The sequence below is a fragment of the Anoplopoma fimbria genome, chromosome 12, assembly GCF_027596085.1.
Source record: "Anoplopoma fimbria isolate UVic2021 breed Golden Eagle Sablefish chromosome 12, Afim_UVic_2022, whole genome shotgun sequence".
Lineage (NCBI taxonomy): Eukaryota > Metazoa > Chordata > Actinopteri > Perciformes > Anoplopomatidae > Anoplopoma > Anoplopoma fimbria.
Window position 1 is genome coordinate 7,794,815 of NC_072460.1, and position 23,939 is coordinate 7,818,753.

Here is a 23,939-nt window from a genome sequence, read left to right on the forward strand (position 1 = left end):
TTCCTTAAACCCTCTTTATCAGGGCAAACTCTGTCTTATAGATTCTAATCTGTTTTGGTCTTCAGCTATCACAATAAGTATTTCAACATTGGATTTTAGTATGAAGTGTTGGAAACATGTTAGAAGTGGATAAGGGGAGTGGAGGCATGAAGCCTGTGACATGATTTATGTTGTCCTGCATTCATTCTGCAGATGTTGGATGATGCAGTAGCTCTGGTCAGTCATACTGGCTCTACGTGCACCTGGCTTTTTTTTGTGTGTGTTTCGTTATATGTTGAGCAGCAGCACCATCTAGTGGGGTTATGCAACACAAACACACTGCTCCCTCTCAACTTAGCCTTTTACAGGTACAGTGCATGCAAAACACAGTGTAACTAGTTCAGTCAGTTCAAAGTCAGTTTCACTAAACACTGGGAACTAAGAATCAAATTGTGGGCCAGGCGTAGAGTTTTTTGACATGCTTTTACCTGATGTAAAAAAAGAAATATAATAACTTTGATTATATTGTTGCATGTCCCATATAGCCTTCTCACATACACGTCCACATGAAGCCAAATAAAAATGTTGCTTGGTCATCATGGCATTTAGTCAAGCTAAATAAAGCATTCTGGTTCCATCCTTAGGAGTAGGACACAGCCAACTGTTTCCCAGGCCTGAATATGACAACTCAATGGTTGTGTAGGACACTTAATGAAGGCTCTAAGTAAAAGATATTTCATTGCAACTTTCCTTTTTTCTGCCATTCTGCGCTAGCTTTGTTTTGTTTCTTGACACATGCCCATATGTGTGTTGCTGTGCAGCTCAAAGCTACAACAAGGTGGGTCCCCAAATGTGTTGAGAACCTAAACTGATATGCGGGCCGCATCAAAATTTGCAGGATTTGGCCCACGTGGGTTTGAGTGAGGGCAGAGTTGCAGCGACCTTCAGGTCATTTTGTAAAGGATGCATGTTTTCCTAGAGGAGCAAGTGACTGAAGATCCCACTTCAGTTTTGCTATTTCATTCCATAAGCGTTTTTGTTGTTGCTGTACTACTTATACTGTATAAAGTGTGATCTTGGACATCTCATAAGATAAGATAAGATAAGATAAGATAAGACTTTTTATCCCGTGGGATGGGAAATTTGCAGCTTACAGCATAGAGTAAAGTTAGTAAAGAAAGACAAGTCTGTATGACTTTTGTGGGGCAGTCATTTAGTCTGTACCATTTACATCACAGGCTGTGTTTTACACAGGAGCAAAGGGTAGTTCTGAATGATCTGGCCTTCATTCTATCAACTATCAATTGACTGTCAGAGCAACAAAAGTGACATGTGAGTAATAAAGTGGTTCTAAATTACACACAGCAAGCAGCAGCAGCAGCAGCAGCAGCAGCAGCAGCAGCGCGGAAGCTTGTCAAAAACTTGTTAATTTCAATGTTTTTGGATTCATCAGGCAGCCTCCTGGAGTTTTGTCGTCACAGTGAGGTGCTCCGGTTTGGTGCCAACAGAGACCAAAACCAAAATCTGAACTCACTGACTGCATGTGGACAGTCAAGCTACAGCCAGACACACTGCATTCACTGCCTCTATCCAACAAGGAGTGGGCAAAGGATATAAAACCACAGAATAAACAAAGCAGTCACAACCTGTGAATCAGTGTTTGTAGGTGTGTTATTGAGCTTTGGGCCAGGCTTACTGTCTCCACCTGCTGAGTCTTTATTCTCAGCTATGCTAACAGGTTTTCTATTTCTTGTCTTTGTTGTTCACTCTAGTTTAGTGTATTTGTACATTTGGCATTCCCAACAGTTCTAATAAAATTGTACACGTTATTTGGGAGAGGAAAGAACAGACTGGTAACTCAGTTTGCACCAAAACATATTACCAAGAAAAAATGAAGGCAAAAAAGTGAAACATTTCAGGTGCTTCTGTTTTACCCTTTACTTCTATATAAACACAGTTTAGATATGGTGGAAACAAATGCTGGCTTTGTTTACCACCTGTCAGATCGTCTGACTCTCCTGTTTCATGCCCTTTTGGACTGTGCTGTAGTGATGTTGTGTTTCTGAATCTCCAACAATTACTTTGGTGAGTTATCAAAATGGCTTTTACAAAAATAAGACCCAAGTTGTAATAAGCCAGAGTTCTCCTTCAATAACTCATGCCAGCAGAGATGGGTATCATTAGGATTCTATCAATACTAATACTATTATTGATTCTGGTTCTCTATCAATACTCTTGAATAAGGAGGAGGAGTCATTTACACAACCTGCTAGAACACAATGAAGTACATGGAAACATTTGAACATCTGGAAGAAAAATAAATGTCTTCAGCCTCTTTTTTGAAAGTTCCTGACAACAATAAAAAAAAAATAACTTTTTGTTTTCACCAGTTCCCAGATGAAGAATAAGTAACTCAGGAAAATGAAAACCTTTCTTCACCTATTCTTAAGTGTCTCTAGTGTCTGCAGCAAGTCCACATCAAATAAAGGCTCGATGCAAGGACACCATGTTTTTTCTCACGTCAATGAAAAAAAAGCTATTTGAAAACTGCCATTCGGAGAAGAAGGCTAATGTATGCATGTTTGGTTTAATAACAAGTGTAGCCCACTCTGGAGTTGATTTCAGTGTGTCTTGTAGAGGAGCTACAGTATGTACCTGTCCTCCCTGACATCCCAGGTGTCCCGAGTGTCTCACCTCGTCATCGTGGACCAGCTCCTTCTTCACCACCTTCATGGCGTACACCTGCTTGTTCTTCTTTAGCCGGACCAGCAGCACCTTGGCGTAGCTGCCGCGCCCGATCACTCGGATCAGGTCGAAGTCCCCCAGCCCGAGGGCCAGGCCCTGGGACAGCTTGATGCCATCGATGCCGTCCACTACTGCTTTGATGTCCTACAGGGGGCGGAGGTCATAGTGGTGTTATTGACACGTTCAAAATGAATATGTATGGTTAGAATGTTTTTTTATGTTCAAGTTTTAGGTAGAAGAATTATGAAGTAGCGGTGCTTCCCAAATTATTATCCTTTTCCCAAAAAATGTGTACTACATTATTACACCTTGTGACTGCAGTCAAAAGAAGTATGATTATTGAACAAACGTTTAGAGTTAACAATATGAATGACGATGAGTCAATTCTCACCTCTGTATCTGCATCCTCTGTTTTATCCACTGAACAGTTGTGTGGTAGAAAAGGTACTGTAGTAGACACAGACAGACACATTTAGAATGTGACACAAGTGACAGGTTTAACATGCTGTTCTTCGTATTGGCCAGTAGGGGGAGGTACAGTACACAGATTCAAGTCCAGCTATCCACTAGGAATTCCAAACTAGGTCAATCCACAGAGCGTGTCATAGCAGGGACCCCCAGCAGACCCCCCATATCAGTCCACACAGAATCCCTTTAATAGGATTTAGCACTGTGTTCTATGGGATCCCATTAGAGAGCAGTGACGTGGTTAGATAACAGTTACATAGTTACATAAATGATGTGATGGTGAGTGCGAGGTGAAGCTACCGGGGTCTAATGACAATCTTTTGAAACAAAGTATCCTTTCTATAATTGATCTGCCCGTGTATTACATCATGTGTATGCTGTCCTCTACATGTAATGTATTGGTACCAGTAGCGATCATCTTTGTTGCTAATGGGAGAAGTGTTGTTGGATTGAGTTCTAGAAGCTTTAATAAGGGTTTAACTGCTGCACTGCTTGCTGATTTGACAAAGACGTGACAGAAAGCTCATGTAAATGCCCACCAAGTCAGAGGTCAGAGGTCACATAGCGGTCTGTATGTTAGCCCGGTCTGACCTCAGCTTGTCCATGAGTCTAACGCAAGCTTTTTAAAGAAAATGTAATCGTTAAAGACTGACTTAATTTAAGGCTAAAAGGTTAGCCACCCTAGCCCCAGGCTAACTCTGGCCTGAGAGCTATGTTTCCATGGTGACAGTTGGTTAGACCTGATGACATTATATTACATTCAATTATATTAAAGGGTAACGAACTTTTCAAACTGGAACCTAATTTCCCATGTTTTTGAGTCTAAGGGACTAAAGGGGACAACTATTTTTAAACTTGGTTTCTGCCACTGAAAGGTTCAGATTGTTGGTTCAGAAGTGTCTGACAACATTATTGATTAAAATGCTTTTCTTTCCCTTTCACTTGATCAGGTCTGTTTGTTATTGTGTCTCACCAGGTCTTGCTCAAATCTCCCGAGAGGCGACTCGTTGCTGGAAGACAGCGGAGGAAACGTGAGTGAGAGCCGGAGAGAGGAGTGCCGGTGTTATCTAAAAGATTTCCAGTGTCAGTGCTGAATATTTTGAATATTTTGTCAATGTAGTTGCAACACGAGATTTCCAAATGAGACTTCTCCTTGAGCTAGACCTGGTTAGACACAATAACAAACAGACCTGATCAAGCGAAAAGGAAAAAACGGCTCTTTATACTGTATCTCCGTAGGGTTCTTTCCATAATGTTGTCAGACACTTATGATAATTATCTGAGCCTGCTAGCGGCAGGAACAAGCTCTCTTAGTGGACGTACATTGATGTTGAGTTGTGAGTTGAGACAGCAGCTCCTATCCTACTGGAAGACTTTTGTATTGCTACAGAGTTACACAGTAAAATGTCCTTAAAGTGTGGAATTCTTTCAAAAATGTTCTACTGGAGAGAAGAAGCTGAGAGGTTCGACGTGGTTGCTCTTCATAATCTTTTTACTACAATGTCTTTGCACTGTTACACTGTTACTTTACAGGAAACCAACATCCTTAACTGTTTCATGCAGGAACAGGAAATACTTGGCGTTGGACCACAATCGAAATGTTTACAACCATGAGTTAAAAATGTTGTCCTTTATTTGTGCAATGCAGAGAGAATCGTGTCCATTGAAGTCTGGTAAAACTAAAATAAACATGTTTGTCACACCACAGAAAATGTCACCACCCGGCCGAATTTGAAGGATAAAATAAATCAGTCAAGATTAGAAAGTCAGGTTTTCAAAAATCATGAAACAATGAGCAGTTTTCTCTGCTCTGAAACCGCTGAGGGGCGCGTCTGCTGAAGGCTTTGGAGCCAAGGCCAATCTGTACGTAAATTCTAAACAATTTACACGCTTGTTTAACAGCAGCAGAGCCTATGTGCTCTAGGGGTTGTACAGTGTTAGGGGAGGCGTCATGCTAAGGATGGCTCCGGTGCATCACTGAGCCATGACTTCAGACCTGCCCAAAGACTCCTAATCCAATACAGTTGAAGCCCTTTAGAAAAATCTCTTTTTAATCCTACATGTACAAACAAAGTGTGTGAACTAGTCACTGGTGACGCAGCTGCTTACACATGGTCACTATCCAGTATAACAGCATTGTCCAGTGTCTTTGAAATGGATGCGGCTCAAACTCAAATAGCCTTTCTGAACCAGCACTTATCAGACAAACAGAAAGATACACAGGGCATCCATTATTTTTGATGGAACTTGACAGCCATAGAATTCCGCTGTATCCTGACAATAGTGTCCTTCATCACTCTGCTCATCTCTTACATTCACATAATGGTTGACTGGATTCAGAGTAGCTTTTTCGTCTTCTATCTCACACAAAGTATGAACCTCATTGCCTTAGCTTAGTATTAGCTCTCCTCACAATTCTATTGATTGTTCTTCATTAAGTTTAAAAATGTTTAAGTCTGAGAATGTGGAGCAAATATTGAGCTTGTACGTTTTATAACTTAGAAATATATATAAAAAAAACTTGACACAATAAGATGCCAGCACTCTATATAGTTAAAAAAAGAAGAAGCAGGTCTTACTACCGTCTGTGTCCTCTGTGTCCTCTGGTGGAAGGTCCACTTCTTCACTCTTGGCGTCTGAAGGGGGCTCCTGTGATGGCATGACTGAATCCTGAACAAAGAAATTCAAAATAGCACCTAAATGTCCCCTGACATATTCCCCCAAATGCCCACTGACATGCCCACTCATGCTGGTACACTCCTGGATGAGAGTGTGATGAATCATGTTTGAGAGGAAAATTCTGCATGAGGAGAGACTCTCTGGCTGTTGCTCCCAGGCTTTACTGACAATGTGAGGGTTCCACTGGAAAAAAAAGGCATTAAATAATCTCATTTATCAAGCCACTTATCTGACACTGAAGATATCTGGTGGAGTTGATGGGAGGGTTCGCCCAAAGCTCCATTGATTCTAGTCAGGATTTTAGTCTTTGGTCAGATGCTTCCTTTGTGGTCAAATGGATTGATTCCATGGAACACAAGAGAGCAGGAGGGCTGTGTCTGTGTCAGATGCATTGATCTCCTTAAACTTGAATATATATGATTGTGCTCCTACAGCAGCGTGAGGCACCATACGACATCTATACGACATATCCATTAAAGGTGCAATGTGTAAGATCTGGCCAGATTTTCAGTTTTTTTTTTTTTAAATGATTGAACATTATCAAGAGAATGTGAAGAGGTCACAGTGTTGAAGTTACATCATTACGTCTTCCTCTGTGTTACATGAGAGGACGAAGAGGTAGAGCTGCCCTGAGGCCTTGAATTGAATCCACTAAACTACGTATTAAAGCGTACACAGACCGTACAGCCACCAGTTAGTGTCACAGTAAACAAACAGAGGAACCTATGGCCCCACATGAAGGTCATGCAGATAGCAGTGTTATTTTCACATGCCATTAGAGTTTCAGCAGATTGGTCAAGTTCACCCTGCTGTTAGTTAATAAGTTGCTTTATTTTATTTTTTTACGATGACTGTAAATTTAGGTGGTGTGGTTGGCTAGCACTATCGCCGTGCAGGAGGAGCACGGGTTCGTGTCCGGGGCTGGACGGAGTTTGCTTGTTTTGTTTTCTCCCTCTATTTGTTTGGAGCAGGTCCTCCTGCCTCCTCCCACAGTCCAAAGACATGCAGCTTAGGTTAAATGAAGACTCTAAACTGCCCGTAGGTGTGGATGGTTGTCTGTCTATATATATGTCAACCCTGCCTTCACCCAATGACAGCTGGGATCGGCCCAGTCCCCTCGAGACCCTGACCAGGATAGGCTGTAACGGATAATGAATGAATGGACTGTAAATGTAGGTTGTTTAAAGCCAGCAGAAGAGGTGAAACCCTGCTTCCTATTTGTTTGGCGAGATGTTACACATTGCACCTTTTAACATGCTGACAGTGGCTTCAGCTGATAACTATTTTTCTGTCCAAAATAAAACAGAAACCACTTCAACCCAAAAGCGCAGTGAAGTGCACTCAACGTACAGTGCAGTGTGGACAATTTAGCACTGCTGTAATAAATGTTTTTGGATCCCAGAACGTGAAATAAATGTGTTTCTCTAATTTAAGCCTTACCTGAAGATGATTTCAAAGAGACTGACATTTAAAAAGTCAGATCAGAGCCGTGATTCTATTTCTACTTACAAAAAGAGGCTTACTACTGTGAGTCAGCTTTGATTTTCAGTTTGCCCCTCTGTTATCAAACCTTGCTGCAGTTGTGCAATTTTTGATTTTATCTGTTATTGGTAGACGTGCAGGTGTTCTTCTTGTGCTACTGTAACTTAAAACTCTCCTGGTGAGGGGATGTAATCTTCCTCATTCCTGTCGACAACATGTGAGCTAGAGTTCAGGAGGACACACTCACCATAAGCCTTTGGCAGGTCTGAGGGATGAGTCTGTGACAGCGCTTATGGACCAGCAGTTTGCAGTTGATACACTTGTAGCCCTGCCCTCCCAGCCCCCATATCCTTTCAGCACAGTGGCCACAGTAGGCTTTCTGTAAGACACACACACACAGGACAGCACACACCGACTGGTTAGACTTTAACTATCGCTGAAACAGTCACTATTGAATTATCATCAAAGGGTTGATTAACAGTTAACCACTGTAGAATGTATGAGTGTGATGGACCTAGAGTCAGGTGACAGGAGACACTTTTCTAGATGTGGTCAGACGTTACACCTTTTCAACTTGCATTCTTGTATTGTTTTAACACAGCTTCATTTTCTAATGAAAGCCATTTAGGACAATATTCACTCGTCCTCAGCTCTGGTTCGGTATCCACTAATCTCCATAAACAGATATCTGCATGTCAATGTAGAATCGGAAGGCAACAGGACAAGATTTTGGTACCTGAAGCGCTCTGGTTTTGGTTTGTAGTCCGAGTGGTATTGACCAATCCCGTTTGGGCAGTCTTTGGTTAAATGCAGGTAAACAGTCTGTGTGGAGAGCACAAAAGGGTGGAATGTGGCTAACGTCTGACGATGGTTTAGAGTTTAAGTAGTTTCTTCTTTTATATGTCTACATACATATGTATTTTGTGTTTATAGAGATTTTTATAAATCCATTCTCGCCTAATAAATGAAGTCTTGGCCTTAATATCCGCCGACTAAACCAGAACCCCAGAAATATCGTCGGTTGCTCTCAAAAGGCTAAATCGTGGTCGGGCAGATAGCCGAAGTGATACGTGATTTGGTCTCCACCAACGCCTGAGGAGAAAAGCTCCATTATGTTCACCAGCTATTCTCTAACTGTGTCTGACTGATAAACAGGTAGATACAGTGACTTTATCAGAGATTCTTTCACAAAAAAACTCTGCCTTGCATTGATTACTGCAGCTTTAAATGAAAAACAGTCAAAAACCTGTATTCGTTCTTGGTATTGGTGCAGAAACTCATCATATTGGTATGATTTTCACATAATACGCACTATTGGCACACATCTCTTTTGTATCAAATTTGTTTTTCAAAACGTTTCTAGTGTATTTTTTTATATTTCATATTAACATTGTCTATTGTCTGCAGACCCAAAGACAATGAACCAATGAATCAATGAAACTGATGAATGGACATGTATATGCACTGATGGCACAGCCTTCAGGAGCAATTTGGAGTTCACTTTCTTGCCCAACAACACTTCGATCCGGGGATTGAACCGGCGATCTTCCAATTAGCAGATGAGCCGTTCTACCGCTGAGCTACAGCCGCCCCGTCAAATGTGTTTTTTGAGTATTATTAGTGGTAACATATTTAAATTCATTTTCCCAAAACTCTGAAGTGATCTGGTACTAATTAGAGTGAAAACAGAGACACAGTTCTGAGTCTCTTAGTTCTGAGATGTTGATTTCTGGAGGAATGTCTTTGTTTAAGCACGATCAGCTGACCTGTTGTACACTGACAAGAAGACAACATCACACTAGCTTATCAATTCATTTAAATGATGCATTGTACATATTGAACACTGCCCTTCAGAATGGTGCCTAAGGAAACCTGCAACTCTTTTCTGTAGACCCCTGCACTGTCTATTTTACTTAGTATCTTTTTTCTATTTGATCTATAATTAGTTCCTTCTGGGAAACTTACAACTAGGAGTTTACAGACCTGTAAAATGAAGTAACTTCTGTTTTTACATTACTGTTGAGTCCGTTTGGATTGTGTCGTAGAGTAAAGTAAACTGTACAAGCTACACTGAACTGAAAATATGTACGCTCATGTTTACATTATAGTATTTATGACTTGTTTGTACTTCCCAGCTACATTCTTCATAAACTAGTATTTTGCTCTACACATTATTTTATTATGTTTGGACCCAGACATCTGCAATAAAGCTGAGACTTCTCTGTTCCACAACATGTCTCTAGAGGGTTTGCTCTTTCATTGGCTCTCTCTCTCTGGGGTTAGTTTTTAGCAGAGTGCTATATTTGTACCAAAGGATGTTCAGTGTCTCTGGACATCAAAACATCTGTCACCGAAATGTCTCACTGGGGACCGGACAGCGTGTGTGCTTTGTTGTAGCGACAACATTCATTCACAGGGTGTGCATGCTGATGGTGTGAAGAACAAAGAGTCCCAGTCACTGCTCTGTTGCCATGGAAATGAGACTTCAAAAGGCTTGCTTCAGTCTAATGTAACTCTACATAGAGGTTTAGGCGAACATTTAGAAATCAATCACAAGCTTTTGTCCAGTTCCTTTCCTTTCACAGCACACACAAGCTGAGACAAATCAGCAGTGTTAGGTAAGCAGAACCGTTGTTGTTGTCACTATCCTTGGCTTCTTTTAAGGTGTTTTGTTTATCCGAAATCTATAAGCATAGACAAGGCGTTAGAAATAAGTCTGGGTCAATTTCACAAAAGGATTGAGCGGCCTTTGCACCAGCTAAACCTGCAGAAACGATAGCGCCTCGGTGGTCCTGTGCTATTGGATATAATAGCGTGTGTGCGCTAACACACACAGTAAACATGAAAATATTGGCATCTTCAGAGAGTCCGTTGTAACAAAATAAAGTTTTTGTCTTCTAAAAACTTTATTTTGGGATGCAGTGACGGGATGTCAAAAATAAATGAATAAGATTCCCTACGTGAAATGTTTGAAAATGCATTAGAAAAAAAAAAAAAAGAATTAGTTATTAAATTACCAAAAACGTTTTTTCTTCCTTCTACCTCCTTTCTTATATCCTGGGTTTACATGTTTCTATTTCCTCTCTCTTCAGCAGGAGGAAGTCTTGCTCCGCTGACTGTCACAACCGACTCATTGCCCTCAAGCACATTTATACTTTGCCACATGGATCTCTGCAATCCATTGCAAAAACAATGGCAAATTGCATTCAGATGAAAAAATGTATGGGTGTGTTTTCACTGTAACATAATGAGTACAATATCTTCTGTGATTCGTACCTTGAGACAGGGCGGACAACTTTTGCAAATATTGTGAAATCCATGATGCTATCAGTGGTCGTGATCCATTCTTTGTGAATTTGCACCTAAAGAGTCTACAGCTATGCTAACAGTTCTGTTAAGCTGTTCTTGGGCAAACGGGTGCTTATTGCTCACATCAGCATGTTAACATGTCGACAGTGACAAAGCTAACATTGTAAGATTTAGCAGGTATAATGTTCACCATCTCGTTTTAGCATGCTTACATTTGTTAATTAGCCCTTAATGCAAGAACAGCTGAGGCTAAAGGGAATGTCATTAGTTTTAGTCATAAATCAAAGTGTTGGACATATTAAAATAATAACCTGATGATGGTGCTAGAGGAAAACACAAGAGTCATCCTCTATGGACCTTTTATGTCCGTACAATATTTCATACTCATCCATGCAATAAAGTCTGGTGGATTGACCAACTAACCAACCAACTAACCAACCAACCATCAGGCATTGCTTTCCCCGGAGCCATGCCACTAACATGGCTAAAAATATAGGAGCCACTGGAATTGGCTTGAAAATAACAGATGAAAAATAAACTATATTCACATGTGTATCTTTCTTTAGAACAGAAGGACAATGTAAACGTGATGTAAGTTAAAAACAGTGAACTTAGTTGACCAACATTTGTCTTTTTGTTGCTTTTGTCAACAACTCAACTAGCACTTCTTGACACGGACAATTTCTACTAGATACTCTCTGTTGGTTTCTGTTACACATCTACATACAACTACACATAAGCTGCTTCTTAAGTCCAATGAGCTCTGTTAAGACAGCAGAGTTGTACATTGTTGAATCACCACAAAGATTGTTTTACTGAAAAAGCCCATCTGTGTGTTGAAACCTCAGCTTTTGCAAAGTCAGTATATCCAGACAACGGAATCACACTGTTTTTTAGATTTGTAAAAGCAAATTATTCCTTAACTGGGAGACAGTAAGTACTTTACTCGATAGACGTGAGTAAGACTAATCACCATTGTTACCTCCAGCTAATGACATTCAATTCAGCAAAAATAATGATCATCTGCAAAGGCTTTCTTGATATAACAAGTGCAGAGAGGCTTTTAACAGCTTGAGTGAAAAAAAAACAACAACATCAAAAAGTCCTCGAGCAATGTTTCTGCACCTCCAACCACCAAAACAAGGAGACAACATCCTCTAGTAATGGCTGCATACCACAGATCCTTCCATGCCAATGCACGCTGCAGTTACTTCAGATCAAGACCAACACAATATGATCTGCCATCAGGAATTACTGTACTTTATTACAAGATGACCTAAAACTTTTCTTAGGGAAAGGAATTCCCGTTTCCACTGAAAAAAACGGGGAAAAAACGAACAAATTCACAGGAACAATTCAAAGAAAACCTTCAACCGCATGACAAACATGAAGAGTGATGGTAAATGAAATTGATGCACTGATTGGCCTTGCATCAGAGCAGCTGAGTCCGTCAGTGACGACCATGACTTTGATGGACTTCTGCCCACTGCTACGTGCTGCAAGAGACGTTAATGTAATCCCAGAGTCTGCTCTGCTTTGGGATAACATTAACTCCAGGATTTACCACAAATTTATATCAAGAGATGTCTACAAGACTCAACAAGTACTGTTGTATATTTCAGCCTGACTGGGGCCGGGGTTTGCAACAAAAAGACCACATGACAATGACAACAAAGTCAACAGTCCATCAGCCAGGATGAACAAGAATAACAGAATTCTGTCATTGTGTTTTGGGGGAAACATTAAAACGTTACTTCTCAGCAGCCTGTCTGAAACTATTGCAGATGATGTTTGATGCCTCACTGTGAAGGAACAGAGTCCCGTGGCTGCCTGCAGCTTGGGAATAAAGGGATGAGAAGATAGAGGAAAGCTTTTATCGATTGACAGTCCTCCCTTCAGCCCAGCACGCAGCATTACAGATCATATGAGTGCCTGGAACCTGTCTGGCCTCATATGCTGGGAAATGATGTGCTGTCTGATTCACCTCTGACAAAGAAAACTCATCAGGACAAACTGACCGCTGGCGTCTGCAGTAATCCAGGCCTGCAGGATACAGCAAAAGAATCAACCATGTTAGTCCACAGCAGCTCCCATAGAATCAGAGACAGGGCTCCAACTCCTATCATAAAAATAGTATGTGAGCCTTTCAGTCCATTTGCCGGCCCAGTTAAAAGTCTTCAGCTATGTTAGCAGCTCTGCCAGTTTGACACAATTGTGATTGAAATTACCATTTTTACCATTATAGCTTAACATGCTAGCATGCTAATATTTGTTTACTACCAGTAACACAAACTACACAAGCTTAAGAGTATAATGTTAAGTTGACAACAAAACATCCCAGAATAATAAGCAATTCAACTAAAACTTTTCCAAAATGCAACATATTCTTCTTCGGGGCCATCGTACACATTATTTACCTCAGATCAACAGTAAAACACGTGGTTCTATGACATTTTTTGACAGAAGTATAACCTAATGCATATCAGAAAATGACCAAAAGAAAATGAGAATATACAGCGTTTTCTGATAAATTAATGATATCTACAATTCCGTGTTTTACATTTAATTTAATTTAAGGCAGGAAATCCCAGTTCCAGGGAAAAAGGCATAATTCCATGTAGTGATTAGCAATGAATACAAAGTACAGCTGTTGGTCGAGCTGTGGCCTTATGATGGTGCGATATGAAAAGTCAGGGGATAACCAAAGCTGATAGGATTCATCATCCAGTAACAAAGACTACAACGCATTGACCAAAATATAGTCCACTATCATCTGACAATGATTTGGATACTGATTGGTTTAAAATGATTTTCATAACGACTTGTGAAACAATCAGGTCGTACACGTCGTCTCTCAACTCCAACTGCAGTTTTACATATCGAGTTGCTTATCGAACCGTGGACAACGAGCAGCGCACAGAAAAGTAAGTTTTGCTACACCAGAACTCCAGAAATATAACCTCTAACCCTCTTTCTTTTTTTCAATATTTTTCAAAATATTACATCTGAAAGTAAAAATGCGATGAGGGATGCTGCTTTTGAATTTATTTTCTGACCGATAGCAGAACCCGTTAACCTATCACTAACCAACAACATTAAACCAGAGTCCCCAGTTCACCTTTCTGGGAGAGGTAGCTGCCAGGATGTTGCATCCATTGTCAAGGACACAAGCAGCGACTTTCCCTGTAAGTCTCCAGCATATCAATTGGTTTAGCTGCTTTTTTTTTTAAATGTTAAATATTTCTTTGAGCTGTTGACCTAATATCATCAAATGGTTAAAATACTTTTTGACGGTTAGCAGTTTATTGATAACACCCCTATATGTCAGTGTCCTGAGCATCACTGGAGATTCACGTTTGTGTGCGAAAACCTCAGTTTGGCTCCCATTCTGATCACAGGTCTCATGTCAGTGGTAGATATTAACACATTCCCTCTCTCAGCTCTCAGCAGCCTGCCTGAACACCCCCCACCCCACCCCACCCCCCGCCTGTGGAGGCAAACAGCCAGCATATGCAACTGAATTCTGCTTCATCACGTGGGAAACAGGAGCTAAAGAGACCCTTTTATCTCTAATGAGAGGGATCCACGAGGCAGTTTTCTCAGGGAGAGACGGAGAGGAAGGAGGGAGGAGAGAGATGGAGACAGACGTGCAGAGACTGAGAGGAAGGGATGGAGTGAGAGAAGGGAGGAGAAACCTGACCTACTTCTCCTCGGCTTATTTATATGCTGAGGACAACGCTGTGAACCAACCAGAAGCCTGGAATCTGGCATAGCAACACCAGTCAGATAAAACCCAGTCTGACAGCCAACTGGTTTACAATATAAACACTTTTAGTTATGAGTTTATAACAAGACGCTATCCAAGGAAATCTAAAAGATGTACTACCCTGTCTCCTGAAAATGATTAATGCATTTATTGTGCAATTTTAGAACATTCGTTTAGAAGAAATTTGTTTAGGCAGCTCAAAGCACTCAGTTAAAGGGCCAGTGTGGAGGACGTGGGCTGTGTGTTTAAGTGGACAACTACTTTATAAAAGAAAAGCTTCACAATAAAACATGACTGGAAACAGATTCATTAAAACTCTTCAAATAGCTCAATCAAGCTACATCCCAAATAACATAACAGCTAGCTAGCACAAACTAGCAGAAGGTGTTAACAAGTTATAAACTGTGTATTTTGCTTTAAGCCAATATCTGCTGGTTAACGAAAATATCTCATTTATTTATCTTACCTATTTATACGTTATTGAGTCAGAAAGGTTTCATTGAGATACAATATCTTCTGACAGGGCGTCCTTGTCAGAAGACATAAAGGCAACACAATACAGGAAATCCATAAACCATAATATATTTAAAACTTTCCTGAAAGAATGTAGTCCTCTGGCTCAGTCAGTGCAGTACTGAAATTCTAATTATTGGGATGCTTGGATCACAGGACATAAACCTCAGTCTTTGGTGTCAAAGTCCTGCACACTGTACACAAACCATCCACCTCGACCTTCTCCATATAACTTCTGTGCAAAATGTTGGAAAAGCAAGTTGGGTTGAAAATGATGAGTGGTACTAATATAACTATATGTCTTTTACTGAATCGGCAGGGCTCCACAGTGCATCGGCAGTAATGGCCACATCAAGGTTAGGTTGGAGCAAAGTGTTGAGTCAGCATGTTGCCGGTGCACTGAGCTTATCCACTTTCTGGTCTAGACATTAGGACCATAGCACCCGTGGGAGATGATTCATCCTAAGAGCTGGTTTACAACAGTGAAGATGAAACCTATTACATTTGTCTTTAAAACGTCTCCTTTGAATCTTACGTCTGAGCGACAGGAACTGTTAGTGAGCTAGGCTGACCTCAGTGCTGTACTACACACCTTCAAGAAGACAGGCGACAGAAACACGTCCCTCAACAATAAATATGATATGATCCTGCTACGGCTAATATACGCTTCACAAAAGGAGAGGCCACAGCACAGAGGTAAAGCAGTGGAACCTGATCTCCTCCTTTCCCCTTCAGAGAAAACACATTAGGTACTTAAAGGCCTTATTGAAATGGCATTAATGTATTTCTTCTGCCTTCCAGAGTGGCCATTGTGCATTACAGAACACTTTAAAGTTAAAGTCCTGTTTCAGGAAAGCAATGTGAGCAGCTGGAGCTCTTCATCTCCATCAGGGGCAATATTAAAGTCCACACCTGTGTGTGTGTGTGTGGTGTGTGTGTGTGTGTGTGTGTGTGTGTGTGTGTGTGTGTGTGTGTGTGTGTGTGTGTGTGTGTGTGTGTGTGTGTGTGTGTGTGTGTGTGTGTGTGTGTGTGTGTGTGTGTTTTGCTAGACAAGCCTGAACTGGGACACCATGAAATATGCACCAATATCCAGATAGCTAAGCTGGAGCAGTGACTTGATTACCTATATATATATATATATTATTATTATTATTATTATTATTATTATTTTATTGAAATTGAAATTCGAGTGTTGCAGCAGCTCAACTACACAGACACAGACAATAAATACACATACTATACAACAAAATAAAGATAGAACAAAAATAAGATAAGAAATAATAAAAATGTACAGTATATCCACATGGGGGGGGGGGCTGGTCAGCATGCTGACAGACTGTGGTCTCCGCTGTTGTTATATACATACACATATAGATATACTGTACTGTATACTAAAGACACTCATACATCGCTGTTTCCTGAACTGGAAATGATCATCATTAACCCGATGCCAATGGTAACAGATGCTACTCAAACACAGAGTTGAAGGACCTGGTCAACCACAGGGTATCAACAATAGAAGTCAATTACATACCACATGTCCAACCCTACCAACAGAAAAGAATAACGACGATGGACCATTCTACAAACTCTGGATAATGTCCAATGCAAAAACGTTTTTGTTTTTTTTATTTCTGTCTTTCTGCACATGGACACTACAGTATGGCTTATGTTAGGGGAAGATAATGGTTATGGGAAAATAAGTTGTGGTAAAGGTATCTTCTGGCCCTGAACATTACCATAGGACATAGTGAACTGAGGTGCAGCACCGACTAATACTGATGTTATTTATCGTGCTTCTACAAACCTTGGTAATAAACCACATTTTCACCTTAACTGAACTCCCCTTACTATCTTTTACATCCATATCTCAAGACCATACGATGAGGTTGAAAACTAAAAAGATTTTAAACTAAACACAAGCCTGGTTTCTGACATTGAAATCATTGACAATATCAGATTTTAATTAATGATTCTAGAATCTAGAATCACTTCCAAAATCACTTTTTTTTTAAATCCTCGCAGAAATAACAAACCTTAACCTCAACAGCCCAGAGCAAATGGTAACTGCTTCAGTGTTGACTGCAAATAAGTCATTTGTAGCTTCCCTATATTGTTCAGCAAAATCCAATGTAGAAACTCCTTTCACATGTATTCTAAAAATGGTGACATGAAAGCTTTCAAACATCTGGAGAAGCCTTTAAAATTGAGAAAATACAGCAAACTTCAAACTACACACATCATCTAAAGGCTTCCGGTGTCTTTTAGGGACACAGAGTGGTCGTCCCTCTGTGTGTCCCAGTGAGTCTGACCGCAGCATTGTTCAGGCATTACCGCGTTTACCCCACAGTTAGAGTGCGTATCGGACAGATTTGAGGACACTCACCCTGTTAAAGCGCTTGGCCTGGAAGAGGTGTCCGTTGACTCGGTAGAGCTTCCTCCATCTTCTGGCCCCTCGGCGATAGATCGATTCTAGGAGAGAGAGGAAACGGTTGTAGAGTAGCAGCATGGTGAGGGAGTAATGGGGATGGATGTGCTCGACGGGAGAGGAGGAAGATGGAGAGGACGGGGAAAAAAAGGGACAGGTCCTACAGCTCCTCCTTCACCAGAAGTCTGAGTTCAAGGGAGAGGCATACGCATGCTCACACACACACACACACACACACACACACACACACACACACACACACACACACACACACACACACACACACACACACACACACACACACACACACACACACACACACACACACACACACACACACACACACACACACACGCCTCTCTCTCTTTCTGCTCCCTCACTTATCAATCCACTTTTCTTTCACCCTCTCCCTCTTCTTCCTTTCCTCAAGGCCTTCATCCATCCTTTTATTTGCCTCCTGGTGAGGGATGCACCTATTAGTGCTCCATAATGCCTCATATTCAGAGAAGACAGAGATGTGTAGTTATTCATAATAGCAGCATGTAGTCAGATATCAGTAAACAGCAAGGCATAAACATGCAGTGTGCTGAAACTTAATTGAAATGACTCAAACACAAGGGATACAACTTGTTAATTTGTTACAAAGGAAGTTTAACAGTAAAAAATAATTGATACATTTTTACACAAGTATCCTTTTGAGATCCCTCTGGTAAACAGTTACAGTGTATATGTCTAGGGCTTTTATTGTGAAAGGTAAGAAGGTATTGAGTAGATCGTGTCTGTGCTGCCTTTGTCAAGGTTGAAAGTAGTAATAAAGTTTGCCTTCTTGGTTCAGACCACAGAGCCTCAGTTATTGTACACTGTAGTGAATGTACTCAATATGTTTAATCTGCACAACGTGATTGGTTGATGGCTTTATTTGTGGCGCGAAAGCTCAGAAAAAATTGTCCGTCGACATGTTGACAGGCATCGAAATGCTCCCCATCCCAGATCTTGCACTTAAGGCCCTAATGCTACACTTTCTAGAATTAGTATGTGTTGGTCTATAAAATTGTGAATGGGTCCTAACCTTAGCAAACAGCTCAAGGTGTGCCTGGGTTTAGTGTAATGCTAAATGGCTCTCTGCCTAGTGGTGCACGGTTTAAATCCTGAATTACAAGTGCATAGTGGGAATCAGAGGAGCTACTGTCGAGTCTGCACAGTCTAGAAATGCCTCTGCATGTGTTTGTTATTTTGCATCTCCTCCTTTTGTGAAATTGATGATCTCATCTGCTGAGTTGATGTGATCCGAGAAGTGGCTCATGCCTAAAACTGACCCTGCATGAGTCACGAGGGATACTGTGAATCCATGTAGAAGCCAGGATTTTTGCAACAGTCTTGCGTTTGCATTTTGACGTTTCAGCTGCCTAATGTGCTCCAGTCACCAAGTGACACATAATATCTTATGTAATTGCATATACATTTTATATTTCTGTCTGCATTGTTCACTTCAGGCATGGCCTCAGATAACTAAGTGTTAACAGTAGTTCCAGCTTATATGAAAGGTAGGGCTGGGCAGCGTTACCATCACACAACAGTATGAATGGCTTTCTAACCCAAATTTAATCATTTATTAACTTCAATTTCAATATATCAAGTACATTACATTACATTACATTACAGTCATTTAGCAGACGCTTTTATCCAAAGCGAGTGTATTCAACATAGGTATTCAAGAGAACTACTAGTCACCAGAAGTCATAAGTGCATCTCCTTTCTTAAACAAGCATCTAAAAGCATAAACCAGAGCAAAAGTATAGTGCAGAGGCAAATTACTACGAAAACAATAAGTGCAACAAACTAATACGAATGCAATAAGTGACAAGTAACAGCAACAAGTGACAAGTGTCGAATTCCCATAGAATTCAGATGATTATAGCTTAACAACCAGAATCAGTGGTATATATAACGATATAAGACGTCAACCAAACATGGCACCGCACAGTCCAATCCAGACATCCAGCCATGTCAAAGGGTATAATGAACATAACCACAAGCTGTTTAACCACCAGGCATGATGTCTGTTCATATTACTCATGGTCCAATCCTCTTCCAACAAGTGATGACTTTGGGAAGTTATTATAGGCAACCATTATATTTCTATTAACGGCAGAAAATTGGGATTTCATGGTGTTACATTAGACGCTTAAAAAAAAGAGACAAGTTTAATTTGACGCACACTCTCACACAGTAAGCCGTGGTGGACATCAAGAGCCGTGGAGTGAATCTCTGTGACGAACATCGTTACACACATGAATGGATGGATTTGTTGAAGTGTGACCAGTTGGGTATCATGCGATCATTGAGCACCTTTGATACGATGCATAGAAGCCTGATAAGACGCGTACTATAGAACTTTGTTTTGACTTTAACTGAACTGATTCATATGAGACATTTGTCCATAAACTGTGACGAAGAGCAATCCCTAAAACTTACACAATATGTGTTATTACTGGATGTCAATCCCACCTGTAAGATAAAGCTAAAGCTGAGTTTAGCTGAACATAAATGCCTCAAGAATAACTCTTCTATGCTTTTCTTATTACTCAATAAATCCAAAGAAAATAAAAAGACAATAATCAACCAACAATGAATATATCTACAAACAAGTATTAAGTGTGTCAAAGTCTAATACATTGTGTTTATCTGTGCCATATCCCATAACACATCAATGAACCACACAGTTGCACATGCTGACATGTTCCCTCATTACCATAAACACACACACTGTAGTTTATCCTGACTCATTCCAGGGCTGGACCATATGGACCAAATATCATACCTCTGTATTTTTAGGTTGATGGCAACAAACAATATATATCTTGGTATTTTCTACGAAGTAGTGATCAAAATAAAATGCCAAATTTTAGAAAATAAATAGCCGACATTAAATAAAGTATCATTACAGAGGTTCCCCTTCTTGCAGTGATGGGGACATCAGGGAAGTCAGAAAGTATTAAGAGACAGACTAACACTTTGTTGACTTTGCTCTTTTCATGGGACATGCAAATAATGAACAAAAGCAGTGAAGCAGAGTTGGAGATATCCTGAGATATCCTGACTTTTACTTTTAGCTAAAAAAAAAAATGTTATACGATGCAACTTGATAGCATCTTTCTATGAGACCCTGGCCGACTGCTCAACGCCCACCTCCTTCAAACTCTATGCCTCTAGTTTGTACCACAGACTCTCTTGGTAACAAATATAAAGTCTCCAAGCCCAATGACAAATGTGTGAAATCTGTGTATTGCCTCTTTAAAGGTTCATGTTTAGTTAATGTGCAAGAGCACGAACACTGAACACAGCTTCAAGTATTGACTGATAAACCCGCTGTCACACAAATCAATTAATGATCAGCCAATTTGCATGTGTTGCCTTTAGCTGTTGGCCACAAAAAAAAACCTCTCCACAGCATGGAGTGAAGTGGTTGGCTGAACCACATCAGGCGTTGCCTCCCAGACTCCCACTAATTATTCACTAGGTGCCTCCCCCCGTCTGTACTGGTTTTCCAGTCTGGTTGGTTACTCCGGTGATGGGTGCGGCTGTGATGTCCTCCTCCACTCACTCATCTTTTGCCTCTGTTGCCATGGTAGCCACAGCCCACCATACAGCAGCTATGGTTTGCTGGCTGTGAGGATGTTGGGATGACATTGTCTGTGAGTACAAATATCTCGGAACAACAAATCCCCCCTTCTCCTTTCCTAAGAAATTGCCCCATTGTGCAGAATCAGGTCGAACACACTGCGTATCAGATTTGCTGTTCATCTCTTGAGCAATGGGTGCAGAGCTGTGATTACATTTCCATGCCCTGGGGTGAACCCTTGTTCTAGATGGTTTTAACAAGTGGGCATCACATTGTGTTAAATGTTTAAGCTAAGAATCAGTTTGTCTTTCTTTCTATAATCATCGACTATATACAACACACTGACATTATTGGAAAAGCAATATTGACAAGCACTTTGAAACGTGTGCCAGCTAATTTAAGTTGCGCTCATCTCTGTATGAAATGTTCCATAACAGAGAGAAAGGTTTAAAGACAGTACCAGACTCCTGGTACATGAAGTACTGACTGAATTGTGACGATTGGAACCAGAGTTCTAATGTCGTAGCCGAAGTAGCACCGCCATAGCTGTCTTAGATGTACACCAGTGCTGGATGTTGATACCTTTAAGGTATATATATATATATATTGACTGAAATAACCCAGGAGCAAGTAGTATCAAAACCGCCAGTCAAATGATACCTGGAATAAATCCTTTGTGTACCCAGAACTACAAAAATGTATTTACCGTAAGTGTTCTTCGACTTAATGTGACGTTTGATTTGCCCACTACAGCGCTGCATCTACAACACACACAGCTAGCAGCTAACGTTTTCTAGAAGCACAAACACTTTAAGAGTACTGGTATTGGTACAGGCATGTTTTGCATGGTGATGAATGTCTCAGTGACTCTAGTATCTCTGCCTCTGAGTCGGGACAGTGGAGACCAGAGAGCAGAGGAGGGGACACAAAGAGGCTGTGCTCTTCCTGTTCTCCTCTGTGAATTCCCTCTAATCCTGTTAACTCAAGGTCTCTAAAGGAAAAGTGCCGCCTGCCTTTGGAGATTCACTGCGGTGCGTTTCCATAGTTACCCAGTTTTCCTACCCCTGTGCCAGTATTAGCGGGTGAGTCATGGAGTTGGGGAGGGGGAGAGAGTCACGCCGAGGCATTGTGCGATTGAGGAAGGTGAACCTACACATCATGTTACACTTCCTTGATGCCCACGTCAGCTGCTAAATACAGTGTATGTGATTAAATAATTCACTGCAACAGATGTTTGGACTAAGTGGTTAATTGCGACACGTAGCCTTGTGTCTTTAATCAGAGGGTAAATGAATAGATGAGTGGTTACACAGAAGAAGTTTAAACGCATGAGTAAGTGTTTTCCTCTTCTCTGTGCTTTTGGCTGCCATACAGGCTGCATTCATCAATCTCTGGCTTTAAATGGTGAATATCCCATTAATAATCTTGACAGACCATTCAGAATACAAAATGCCTCCGAACACATTTTGATGACATTTTCTATTATATAGCATGGCCGGTGTAAAGCATTCCATAGAGAACACGTTAGCAGCTAGAAGTAGGGCAAACCTTTTAAACCCATTCAACTGTGGAGGGACCAATCCAGAGATCAATTATTATCGATCGGCTATCGTGCATGAACTTACGACTCCACGTAAAAAATAAAATGTTAACTGTAACTCATTATATTAAATTAGAGAAACTTTAATCAACATGGCAGACACAAAACAGTGCTGCTCTGTGATTATCATTATCGCTTTCACTGAAAACCCAAAAATTGAAAAAAATGTCTCATGTTACCGTCTCATTCAGCTTCTTAATATGAACAATGATCACCTACATGACACAATATTTTTTCTGCCAAAGTGAGAACAGTTTTGGTCATAGAAAAAACATCAATGAGTTTTACGGGTTTGTGCTTTTGTTATGGCGAGGCTTGTGTTTTGTTAAAGGTTCAAAACTTTGGATCGCTATTAGTAATAGAACCTGACTAGAATATTCATATTGGATGTTGATGAAGAGGATTATTAAATTCTAAACAGTTTTACGCTGGTCACATGCTGGGATATTCAGTGCTTTGATTTTTTTTTTTAAATGCTCACCTATATTTGGGGTCTGTGTTTACAGTTGGGGTCCTCCATTGAAAGTGAAGGATTCAGAATGATTCAATATGTTCTAGGGTGTTCAGTCTGTTCCTTCTCTTTATCTTGTAAGTTCACTCTCACCTTGTGTCAGGTCTGTTTTTTTTTTATCTTTCTCTTCTTTGTGTTTTCTCTGCCCTGATTTGTTCCACCTGATCCATCACTCTGCTCTCCCTAGTCTGTGTGTTTTTTGTCCTGGGTTTGTTCCTTGTGTCTAGCAAGCTCTATAGAATAAAGGCTGGGACACGGTCTTGAGCTCCAATACCAAAAGAATAGTCCTTTATTGGAAGTAATGTTGCACACATGCTCAGTGTGACAGGAGCTGCCATGTTGGGGGGGTGGGGGTCACAGCAGACGGTGCTCGAAATAAAGTGATGGTGTCCGCTCAGGTGCTCAGATACACTAAAATTGAGTTAAATGCATTATAGACACAGAGAGTGTTACCTGACTCCAGAAGAAGTCTACCTCCAAACAGCAACAGCCCGACTTCACTCATCGCCTCGGGTGGAAGCAGAAGCACGTCTTTAGGAGAGGTTTAGTGTGTGTGTGAAGTGTGAATTTACACACCAAACTAGATTCAAGTGAGGAAGAATGTTGCTTTAGGGAAGAGACAGAAATATTTAGAGCCAAGGGCGCGCTGGAGAGAGCCGGTTTTAAATCTGAGCAGAACAGTCAGAACTACGAGTGCAGGTGAACCAAAGGCTGTTTCATGATGACTGGTCATTTCTCCTCAAAGTCCTGCTGGGATCCAAAAATCTGTCAACCACAAGTAAAGATAAATACACCAGTGGGATTTCCCCAGCCTCATCTATTGTTTCCAGTTCAACC

General features: G+C 40.8%; 1 protein-coding gene across 3 annotated transcripts in view; it reads right to left on the minus strand.

The window, feature by feature from the left end:
• Positions 1-23,939, minus strand: part of prkcz (protein kinase C, zeta) — a 111,822-nt gene that overhangs the window by 36,906 nt on the left and 50,977 nt on the right. Inside the window, exons 5-10 of one of the 3 annotated variants that reach the window (XM_054609572.1) lie at positions 17,328-17,413; positions 7,601-7,732; positions 5,775-5,862; positions 4,166-4,174; positions 3,116-3,171; positions 2,674-2,868 (exon numbers count right to left, since the gene is read on the minus strand). In XM_054609572.1, the coding sequence (XP_054465547.1) occupies positions 2,674-2,868; positions 3,116-3,171; positions 4,166-4,174; positions 5,775-5,862; positions 7,601-7,732; positions 17,328-17,413 (566 nt within the window). Of the gene's footprint in view, positions 1-2,673; positions 2,869-3,115; positions 3,172-4,165; positions 4,175-5,771; positions 5,863-7,600; positions 7,733-17,327; positions 17,414-23,939 lie in introns of all 3 variants that reach the window. The other 2 variants (XM_054609569.1, XM_054609571.1) reach the window with 2 other exon arrangements.